The sequence below is a fragment of the Tamandua tetradactyla genome, chromosome 14 (genome assembly GCF_023851605.1).
Source record: "Tamandua tetradactyla isolate mTamTet1 chromosome 14, mTamTet1.pri, whole genome shotgun sequence".
Classification (NCBI taxonomy): Eukaryota; Metazoa; Chordata; class Mammalia; order Pilosa; family Myrmecophagidae; genus Tamandua; species Tamandua tetradactyla.
The window spans coordinates 2,789,239-2,801,139 of record NC_135340.1 but is presented as its reverse complement, the minus strand read 5'-3'; the positions used below and the strand labels follow the sequence as shown (position 1 = coordinate 2,801,139).

General features: G+C 36.1%; 1 protein-coding gene across 3 annotated transcripts in view; it reads right to left on the bottom strand.

Annotated features, from left to right (window-relative positions):
• The window catches only part of NEMF (nuclear export mediator factor), a 76,388-nt gene that overhangs the window by 4,401 nt on the left and 60,086 nt on the right, over positions 1-11,901 (bottom strand). For 2 of the 3 annotated variants that reach the window (XM_077126818.1, XM_077126817.1), the window contains 10 exons: positions 10,586-10,847; positions 8,941-8,983; positions 8,741-8,790; positions 7,051-7,204; positions 3,255-3,332; positions 2,950-3,150; positions 1,925-1,957; positions 393-493; positions 258-301; positions 90-169 (listed from right to left, as the gene is read on the bottom strand). In XM_077126818.1, coding sequence (XP_076982933.1) covers positions 90-169; positions 258-301; positions 393-493; positions 1,925-1,957; positions 2,950-3,150; positions 3,255-3,332; positions 7,051-7,204; positions 8,741-8,790; positions 8,941-8,983; positions 10,586-10,847 — 1,046 coding nt within the window. Of the gene's footprint in view, positions 1-89; positions 170-257; positions 302-392; positions 494-1,924; positions 1,958-1,981; positions 2,097-2,949; positions 3,151-3,254; positions 3,333-7,050; positions 7,205-8,740; positions 8,791-8,940; positions 8,984-10,585; positions 10,848-11,901 lie in introns of those variants that run through there. The other variant, XM_077126819.1, reaches the window with a different exon arrangement.

Genomic DNA, 11,901 nt, shown 5'->3' with positions numbered 1-11,901 from the left:
ATTAACAACAAAAAAAAAGGAAACGATTAATTGGTAACATTTTTCATTCTACTACCCAATGTCCACAGAGTTCTAGAGGAAAATTTTACCTTTACGCTGCGAAATAAGTCTTTTTCTCGTGCTGTTGCTTCTTTGGAATGCATGAAACTGTTCAAGGCTGTTTTTGCAGCTGTGTACAGAAAACAGAAGACTCAATTATTTCTGTTCAGTCATTGAGCGGTTTAAAATCATAATTCAAAAAATATTTTTATAAATACCTTTTCCCTTTTTCTGAACTCCAGGAGTAAGTTTCACTTTATACCTTTGAAAAGAAAATTACATGTGTTAACAAATACAGATTATGAAAAGATTCTTAAAATTACTGTGTTAACTGTAAACTACTAGTGCCTTACTTATAGTTTGTCATGGTGGTGTATGGGGCACATATGGGAATGGCGAACAGTAGCACATCTTCGGGATGTGGTTGCCCTGTCAAAGAATCAAACAGATTTTCCTAAAAAAGGAAAATAAAAATATTATAAAAATAATTTGTACCAGTCCCCCTTCCACAAAATATTGAAAACTCAACTCATTTTTAATACCTCAATATATTTTATCCTTTTCTGATGGACATACAGTATGTGTTACAGTACCACAAATTACAGATATTTCTTTCTATCTGCTTGAAGATATTGGAGACTAAAAGAAGTACCAATGTAATGATTCAGCAGTCATACCCTTGTTAAATCCTATCCTCTCTGTTATAACTCCTCCTTTTCCTTTTCCCTTTCTCCAGCCTTCAGGGATATTGGGCCATGTCCATGCTAACTTTTTGGTGTCCACAATATATGACAGGGGGATGGAACTAGTTGATGTTCTTGCAGAGGCTGGCCCCTCTGGGTTTCAGGACTTCTGGTCTAGGAACCATCTGGAAATTATAGTGCTTCTGGAAAATTTAGTATGTGGAACTTTTATACAATCTCCAGTAGAGACCTAGGTGTTCTTTAGGGTTAACAGGAATGGTTGGGGTTTGGCAAACCTGGCAATTAGCAATAACTAGCTGAAGCTTGCATATGAGAGTAGCCTCCAGAATGTTCTCTTGACTCTATTAAATATATATTCTTACTACTTAAACTTTCACCTAGTATAAAAACTAATGAGAACAATAACTTTCAAAGCACTATGTAGAGATGAATTTAAGTGAAAGGGAGAAAAAACTTGTTAGATATCACTGGAATTGCTGAAAACAATACTGTGGATTAAAATGATGCACAATAATGATCACAACTAGATTGAAGTCCGTTCCTTGGAACTGGGGCTGATCTTCTGACTAGAACAAATGGTTCTCCACCAGGGAGGCATCTAGGAATTTCTGGAGACATTTCTCATTGTCATAACTGAGAGCAGGGGTGCTCCTGGCATCGAGTGGGTACAGGGGCCAAGGTGTTGCTAAGCATTCTACAATGGATGATGCCCCACACCGCAAAGGGTCATTTGTCCCGAAATGGCAGTAATGCTGAAGTTGAGAAACCCCAGGCCACGGCAGCCTTCTGCCTGCTCTTAAAACGAAATCCTGTGGGTTATTAAGAGTTCCCAGTTGGTAGATGGCCCATGTTTGTCTAACAACGGTAAGAATGTATTTAGGTGAAGGAAATTAATATGTTTACCGTGTACCAAGAGCTGCTCTAAATGCCTTATATTATTTTAGTTTTCAAAAAACTCTTTTTGATAGGTCTAATTATTAGCCCCCATTTTTAGATGAAGGAACTGAAACCCAAAGAATGTCTCCAAGGTTGCAGTTACATGTAATGGAATTGGGGCTCAAGCTCATAATGTTTTACTTCAGAGCCCACAGTGTTAGCCTTTTAAATTTGTAAAAGTCCTGTGTAAAAATATTCAGGGCACTTGACTGCAGTAGGAGACCCAATACAGCACAAAGCCATACCTCATGTCCCTGCTGGTCCAGGTCTTGCTCTTCCTGCTCGAAACAGAAAAACATGCAGTCAGCTGTAACTGAAGTTTATAAGCAGCACATGCTAAAGCAGAGGATGTTACCAGTTGAGTTTAACATGACAACTGAGCTTGATATATTTGCCAGGAGAAAAGACTGGAGAATCCTGAGGCAAGAAAAAGCTTTTTATTCAATGGATTTAGGGGGAATTTTTCATATTGTTTGCTTACTATAAAAACACACCTGGGGAAAAAAAAATACACCTGGAAACTATCTACGGAAGAACATTCATAGTCAGCAACTCTCATGAATATTTATGGTCTAGGGTTTACAGAATAAATTACAGAATATAGGAAAAAAAATTCAAGAGCCAAAATATGAGTTTTACTATTACTAAACAGTAGGACTTCACCAGGTAAAAGGGAAACCAGTAACACAAAATCATTTAAGCATCACCTTAGTTATAACTCAAGATTCAACTGCCATAACTTAAAAACAATGCTGCTCAAAAAATTAAAACTTTTATTTTCTGCCTGTTATTTTAAACACAATTTTTTTTTATAGTTGAAATAAATCCCTTGGCTCTGAAAAAACTTCAAGACGTGACACACACTGATTTTTCAACCAAGGTACTTGACACTTAACTGTCCCTTTAAACATTATGTAACAAAATAGCATATATTCCTAGAGAAAAATCGAGAAAAGTGAAAATTTATTTTTTACTCTTTAACCCTTCCTAATTCTGTCTTATTTTAATTAAGTTACTTGCCACCAGAATGAAATAAAGCTTGTCCATAAAATTATTTTCTAAAAGTAGGTGATAAACTTTTTGTCGATTATCAAAACTGTCATTTTTATGCTCAGATATTACTATTTGAGTCTCACTAAAGGTATTTCCATGACTTTCTACTGCAAACAGGGTTACTCATCCTGGTTCTCATGTTTTGGGAAAACTGGGATAGTTTGACACCCTAATTAAGAAGCAGGAGCTCACAGATGTGGTGGCGTAGAAGCCTCACCTTGTCGTCATGAGGGTCATCTACAGCCACGTCCTGCACGTCTCGAGTCAGCGCCTCAGCGGAGGGGGTTTCCTGCATAATGCTCTCGAAAACCCTCGGCCCCCCTTTGGGTTTCTGGTGCTGTTTCTTCACAGGTTCATCTTTTGTTTTTCCTTTCTTTCCCTTCTTCCCCTTTTCTTCTTTGTTTGATGAACCCGCAGACTTTAATTCACATAGAGGGAAAAAAAGTTATTACTGCCAGTATTTAATAAATATGGAGGTACACCAAAAAGCAAAAGAAGAAAATATTTTTAGGCATTACTTACACCCAGCAATTTCATGATAAGTTCACGCTCTTCTTCATCCTGATCTTTGTATTTTTCCTTCATTTTTTTCATTTTACTCTACAAAATTAAAGGATTTGGGGTGGAAAAGTTAAGCAGTAAAAAAATGTCCAAGAATATGTTTTTAATAAAAAGGTGCATTCTGTCAGAAATGCTTACTGAGCAAGGCAGATGCTACGAACATGAATAAACCACAGTCCTTATCTAACTCAAGGAATTTATTGTCAGATTAGAAGGGAAGACAGATACAGAGATAAGGGTAAATTAATGCCATATATTTCAAATATAGGAGAGAGGAAAAAAACTATTTCTAAGATAACTTGGAGATTAGACAGTTCTTTCAGTTTGGCCAAGAACTGCAGGGAAGAAATAAAGCAAAATTTAGATATTTACTTCTTTTTAAAGACTGCTAACTTAGAATACAAGACACAACCCTAGCCATAAAAGAAAGCACTGATAAATCAGACTTTATTAAAATAAATTTTTAATGCTCACAGAAATGGCCATTAAGAAAATGAAAAGAGCAAGCCAGAGTATGAAAAGACATCTCCAGTACATAAATCCAAGAAAGAACATGTATTCAGAATTACAAAGAACTCCTTCCTATGCATCAATGAGAAAGACAACCCAGTTTAAAAAGGGGCACTTTCAAAAAGAGGATAGTCAAAGGTTAAATAAACCTATAAAAAAGTTCTCAACATCATTACTCATCAGAGATATGCAAATTAAAGCCAAAATCATATCAAGATATAAACACCAGAATAGCTTAAAAAAAAAAAGATGATCGCCAAATGTTGGTGAGGATGTGGAACTCCTTGGGAAACTGGTACAAGTACCCTGAAATAGTGTCACAATATGCACTAAAGCTTAAACACAAAACATACTAAGATCCAGCAATTTCACTCACACCCAACAGATATTTACTTCTTTTTAAAGACTGCTAACTTAGAATACAAGACACAACCCTAGCCATAAAAGAAAGCACTGATTTGTGGGCCCAAAACGCATGTGTAGAGTGGATAAGTAAGTTGCGGTAGAGTGATGCCAACGGAATGCTATTCAGCAATGTAAACTATTGTTAAATGTAACACTGATGACACAGACACTATATTGAGTGGAAGATGCAAGTTACAAAAATATAATAATCTACAGTAGTTATAGTCAGAAAAATGGTTATTCCTCTTGGGAATACTATTTAGGACAGGTCCAAAGTGAGCCTTCTAAGATGCTAAAAATCATCTTGACCCGGGTGCTGATTCACAGATATGTGCGTTTATAAAAATTGAACTTTTTAAAAATAGTTATGATTTGGGTATGTATACTGTACCTCAAAAAATATTATGAGAATAATATGACCAATGTTACCAATAAATTGAGCCAAGAAATGGAAAACCTGATGAAAAGAACAGATTTCCTTGAAAAACAGAACATACGAAAGCCAGTTTTCAAAAAACAGAAAACCTGAAAGGACCTGTAATCTTTAAAGAAACTGAATTAGTACTTAAATCTACCCACAAAATTCAAAATATAAGGCACAATTTTATAAGCAAATGCTATCAAACTTCAAGGAAAATGTACTTTGCACATTACACAAAGTTCCAGAGAGCAGGAAAAAAGAAAGGTCTAAAACTTATTTTATGAAGCTAGTATGACCCAGTCGATAGCAAAACAAGGCACAAGTAAAATTACAAGCCAATTAGATTTTCTCGAGTGATTTCCCACATTAACAGAGTGATAGGAGAACGATAGTCAACAGATGCTGAAGAAGATTCAGTAAATTTGACTCCCATTATTTAAAAACAATTTTCATAGAGTATCAACCATCAACTCAAAGGAGACATTCACAATGATAAAAACTTACAAACAGTGCCTTTTAACTGTAATTAATACAACAAAGATAAGCAATATTGTATTGACTTATAGGCCAGTGCACCCCAAAACGGGAAAAATAAAGATGTGAGGATTAAGAGTAAAGTAACAAAGGCCATATCTGCAAACACAACTGTCTACATTCAAACTACCAAATAAGATTGCTTATTACCAGATTAGTGTATGGAAATTGTCTTCCTATACATCAGCAACTAACAATTGAAAATGAAAATTAAAATAATATAAAAAATGCAATGAAAACTTCTAAGGTTCCTAGGAATAGATAAGATGTGTAAGATTTCTTTGAGAAAATATATCTTTATTGAAGAACATAAAATATGACCATAAAGATACATATAGTAAAGAGAACAGTTAATCCACAAAATAATCTAAAAATTAAATGTATTCTAATAAAAACTCCATCAGGATTTGTCTTGGAACTTAAACTATCTGCACAGTATTCCATTACATAAATATTAGGCATTTATATTCTTTTCATTTTTTTTTGCTATTACAAATATCAATCTGATGTATACATCCTTTGCACACACCATGACCTTTTATAAGGGGAAACTCGTATAAACAACTTCCTGATTCCAAGGGTAGACGCATTGCTAAGACTTTTGATAGGAATTCCCCTGGGGTGCCCTCATACAGAATGACTGGACACATAGCATCTACTTATTTTTTCAGATTTGCCATTTGCCTTTCAATTTTATTTATGTTTTTTTTTATACATCTGGAATCTATTTTGGTATTGTTTCCACATGATCAACCACTAATTTCCAAATATGTCATGTTATTTTATCACATGCTAAATTGTTAATATGTAGCTTGTCGTTCTGTATAGATTTTACTGTTTCACTTTTTCATCTGATTATTCCAGTGTTAATGCTAATTTTGTTTTAATATCAATCTAACACTTCAGTAATCTTTTTCAAGATTTCCTTGGCATTCTCTAGCATTTACTCTTTCAAATGAGTTTTAAATTATTTTAACAAAATCTCTCAATTCGGGCGGGCCATGGTGGCTCAGCAGGTAAGAATGCTCGCCTGCCATGCCCAAGGACCCAGGTTCGATTCCCAGTGCCTCCCCATGTGGAAAAAAAAAAAAAGATTATTAAAATCTCTCAATTCTGATTTAAATCACTGAATTTACAGATTAATATGAGAGAGCTGAACTTACTACACTGAGTCAAGGCTCAAGGGAAAAAAGATTTTAAGAAGTTCTGATGATAGTGGATGGAAGAAAGATGGCAAAACATGATCTATATAAAGAATTTTAATTTAAAGAAGTACACTGGTGGGGAAAAAGTACACTGCTGAAATTTACTGTTTTTGTATATATGTTACTTTTCACAAAAAAAGAAAAAAGTTTATTGTGATGATAAAAATAAGATTACAAAAAGAAAAAAAGGGTAAAACGATTATTAAAAAAAAGTACAGATATATTAGCCCACAATCCTCTTTCTTACACTACATTTTTAAAAGTATATTCTATATCCAATACCTTTTTCTTTTATAACCCACCTTTAATAAAGTAAAAGAACCAAAATCATATGAATAACTGAAACAGAAAATTCTAGGCAAAATTATCAATAAAGACCTTGGGTATACTAATGAGCTGGTTTAGCAAATCACAACCTCCTAACTCTCCTCTACATAAAACAAGTGCTTCTGTCTAGAAGATCTTAAAAAGGCATAACAAATATAACATCCATCTCTTTGTTCCCTAAATGCTGTTATCTTTCAACTAATTTTCTATCAAAGGGTGTCACATGAATTTTTTTTGCCTCCACCTCCTGTTTCGCTTTAACTTTACAAAGTTAAGAGGCCCCTCACAACTTCACCTGTGCACCATACTGTACTAACTTGAACAGTTCAACCTAAAGTGTACTGAATCTCATTACCTTCTGCCCACGTTTCACCGGCTGCACATTTGGGATACTTCTGCTTGTGTCTGCAGGCACCTCACTGTGCAGAGCACGTTCCTTCTCTCTGTCTTTTCCCTCTATCGTATCTAAATCCCCCGAGTCATTGGGAAGTTTTTTCTTCTTCATTTCCCTAAAAATAAATGAAATGGAAACATCTGCTTCTTAGAATTTCAAATATTCTGTGCACTAAAAATTTACCTGGGGAGGAGAACGTGTACGATAAAAGATCATGGCTTCTGATCGACTTGTCAAGCATCAGTCTACAGTATACAAGGGGACTCAAATCATCACGTAAGAGAAAGCTGAAAAATCTTAATCTTTTGTGGATTTACCATTTCTATCATCTGGGCTTAACACACTGCCACCCCTGACATGCCCTTACTAACTAGCCACATTCAGTCCCTGAACGCCTTGACGGCTGGGCTGTGGGTCTTGGTACCGCACGGCCTCACAGATCTTAGGCACTCAATAAAATATTTGTTGCTTGGTTGACTGACTGAATAAATTGGGGGAAAAAAGATTTAAAAATTCTATGAGTTTACTTAGGTGGTATTTCTCAGGTAAAATCTTCTTTCTATTCCCACGGCCACTGGTCTCAGCCCGGTCCTCACCACTTCCCACCCAGGTTTCCTCGTGTTTCCCTGTAAACTGTTCTATGTGTACTTCCAAAAATCTTCCTTAACTCTTTTCCTGTATCCCATTTCCATTTAATAGCTTCCAAAGGGCCTCCTCATATCACTCTCAGGGTAAAGTCTAAAATCCTTAGCTGGTCATTCAGTTCTCTACTTCTGGTCCAAATTCACTTCTCTAATCTTATCTAACAGTTCATAAACATTAATTTTCTGTTCCTTCTCTACCTCAATCCATTTATCGCTTTTACAAATCACCATGAAAACACAAAACCGTCATTTTTTTTCATGCTCTCTCTCCGTGGAGTCCCTTTCCTTCTTATCTGTATTGATACCACCTCTGATGGTATTTCCCAAAACACCTGAATTCACAGCAGTCTCTCATTCCTTCAAATACTGTTTCACTGTTGGAAAACACAACTTACCTATTTACAGGTGTTTCCCAAATCTAGGCCTCAAAACCTTCCTGAAAGCATGAACTTTATTTTACCTCTCTGTGCAGCCAGTATACTAGCATACTGCCACATACCTAGAGTTTTCTATAACTGTATAATGATTATCTTTCTCAAACAAAAACGTCACATTGCCTTTTCCACTCCAGAGCCCCTTCCTGGAATCCTTTACTATTCCTAATCTCTCCCACCTCTATAGCACTTGTCCTACTTGTTTCCCTCTTGCTGCTGCTGCCTTTCTACTGACTGCCCCAAAATTGTTTATACTAAGAAAAAATATAGCAGGTCTTTCTCATACATAAGTTTCCTCTTTAACGTCAGCATCCCTGTTTATCCCTGTCAGCGTTGTCCTAATAGCCATCATTAGTGTACATGTTTATGTAATAAAACACTTACTTTGTGTTACTTGGCCTGTCTCTGTGATTACAGTGACAGAGTAAGGTCCTACAACCAAAATGCTAAATCTTGGTAGTTTTAATAAAGGAGATCTTGAGAATAGCCAAGTGATCTGTCACAGCTGGGTTGTCAATTAAAAAAAAAAAAGGACATGCTTTACAGTTAGTTAGATAATGCAAATAGGTTTACCTTCTTTCCTTGGCTGACAAATGTCTCCGGCTCTGTAATTTACTGTCGTTCTATTAAAATTAAAACAAAACACAAGCATATACAAACAATAACATTGCTACCATTCATTTTCAAAAAGTAAAATTAAAAAGTAGAAAATGAGTCTCTTCATTGAGAAGGACATAATGTTTTTCATAAAACCTTGAAAACAGCTTACTTACCAAACTAGAAGATTCCTCTTTTGAAGCTAGTTTCTGGAGAGACCTTTGAAAACAAACAGAAAGAGGAATCTACTAACCATCATAGAAGGCATTCAAAATGCCAAAATATGCTGCCCTATAAATTTTCAGATTTGATACAATTAGAAAAATTTAATCAAATAGTTCAACTTCCCACACTTATGTTCTTACATAGCTGACGTGTATTGACCACTTTACATATATTTAATCTTCAGCAAAATCCCATCAAAAGGGATACCACTCCATTTTCACCAAGAAGGAAACGCCAACTCAGAGGATAGAGGAACTTGCCCAAAGACATATCCTAGAATGCAATTCTGGTCTGCCTGACTTTTAAGCCATTCTTTTTTCCCATGTATTCAAAAAAAAATTTATTGTAGTAACATAAAATTTGTCAACTTAACTCAAAAAAAGTGTACAATTCGGTGGCATTAACATTTACATTACTGTGTTACCATCACCAAAACTGCATCACCCTAAAGAGAAATTCTATACGTATCAAGCAGTAACCCTGTTCCCTTCTCCCCTCCAGCGTTTTAGTAATCGCTAATCTCCTTTCTGTCTCTATGAATTTGTTTATTCTAGATATTTCTTATAAATAAAATCATAAAAATACTTGTCCTTTTGTGTCTAACATTTTACATAGCATGCTTTTGCAGTTCATCCATGTTGCAGCATATATTAGAACTTCATTCTTTTTTTTTTTTTTGCACTTTCAGGATGTTTTTATTGATAACGGAAGCTTAAAGGGGCATATTACTTCATTCCTTTCTACGACTGAGTAATATCTCATTGTATGTATGTACCACACTTTGTTTATCCGTTCATCTGCTGAAAGACATGGATTGTTTCCACCTTTTAGCTTTGTGAACAGCGCTGTTAAAGATGGTATGCAGCGTGGCCTATCCGAGTCCCTGCTTTCAGTTCTTTTGGATATATACCAGGTCATTATGTTTAACACTTGGAGGAACCGCCAAACTGCTTTCCACATGGCTACACAGTTTCCATCCCCACCAGCAATGCACAAGGGTTTTGAGTACTCCATGTTCTTGTCAACACTTGGTGTTTTCCTTTTTAAAAAACTAATAGCCAACTTAGTGGGTATGAAGTGGTACCTCATTTTCCTAATCACTACTATCCCATTCTTAACCAGCCCAATGAAAGTGCGTTTCCACATTTTTTTTTTTTTTTAACATAGGCAGGCACCGGGAATCGAACCCAGGTCCTCGGGCATGGCAGGCAAGCATTCTTGCCTGCTGAGCCACCGTGGCCCGCCCAGAAAGTGCTTTTCTAACTAGGGTATTTTTTCACTTGATGACCAGTAAGATATTAAAGACTAAAACACCTTAGGTTTTTTCATGAAATTTCCTTTGTGCTATATTATTAGCACTTAGAATCATTCATTTGTTTGTAACTTTGACCTAGTTTGGCCACTTTTATATTTACTACACTTTTCTATCCAAGGTCTTGGGAATTTTTTAGAAGAGATTTAACCACCCTCATCCCCCCATTCCCAATCAAATGGTTACAAAATAAGACTGCAGGAAACGGAAGATTAAATGAAGTACTTGTTATTATCTTTGTCAGAATTAACTCATCAGTATCCCCAGTATGACTTTTTAATTACCTTTGGGATTGAAGGTGTGACAAGTCAATTGTGGTATCAGGATAATTTAATGTCTCTTCCTCTTCATCCTTCATTTCCCCAGCAGGCTCCTGACCTTTTACTACCTCTTCAGATTCTCCTTCATCTTCAGAACTTTCCTCCTGAATCAGTTCCCCAGTGAGCTCACTTCTCCCACTCGGAATGGTCATGTCCTCTTGGTCACCCTGGGTCATGAGTCCCACATCCACAGCTCTATCCTCTTCGCTGCTACTGTCCCCTCCATCTGGAGAAAGCACCAGAAGCAGGTTCGCACTGGACTACCACAGCAAAGACTGACCGAGAGGACGTCTTCGAAAACTTCAAAAAATATTCTACTGATTCCGTTTCCCCACAAGATCACCATAGAAATGCCTAATCACCCCCAAAGGGTACTCATGAATTACAGAATAATCTGTATTGTGAATACGACAGACTAAATGTCTCCAAGATACACAACAAATTTCTGGGAAATTTCAGCCATTTCTGCAGTGGAAATTTTAATTTGCCTTCATTGGGTTTTTCCAGATAGCAGGACATGAAAGTAAGTTCTATAAGCCTGCTACTGCTTTTATTATAATTTGCACATGAGAAAATGAAATAATAGATGTTATACAATTGGCATCTAGCACTCACAATTTTACAGAAGGAAGACTGTCCAGTATTAACAACATGGTCATTGGAATCACAGAGACTACATCATTAACCACCTGGACGACCTGAGCCAAGTTATTTCTCTGAAGCTGAGTTGCCTCACCTGTAAAATGAGATGCCACCACCCATCTGACAAGGCCGGTTGTGAGAATTAAATAAAAAAATCATGTAAACAAAACACTTTATACAGTGCCAGGGACATAGTGAACATTCAGTAAAAAATGAAATGATGTAGTACTAGTTAGTACTAGTTATAAATGAAAACACTGCAATAATACTCCTAAAAAGCAGTAAGAGAGAAAATAACTGAAAAGTAAGTTTAGAGGGCAAAATACCCCTAGTTCCCTTAGGTATGCAGGTAAATTTTTTCAGCCTCGGTAGCTGCTTTCTGCTTGAGGCAAATGAATTATAATGAAGTCAAATGCTCATATATGAGAAACTGCACTTGATATAAATTCATTTTTATATCACTTCTAATTGAAAAACCTAAAAGTAGGGGTGGGCCACAGTGGCTCTGTGGCAGAGTTCTCACCTGTCAGGCTGGAGACCCAGGTTCGATTCCTGGTGCCTGCCCATGCACACACACACACACAAAAAATCCTAACAGTAGGCATTAATCCAAATATACCTGACCCTGTATGTGTTAA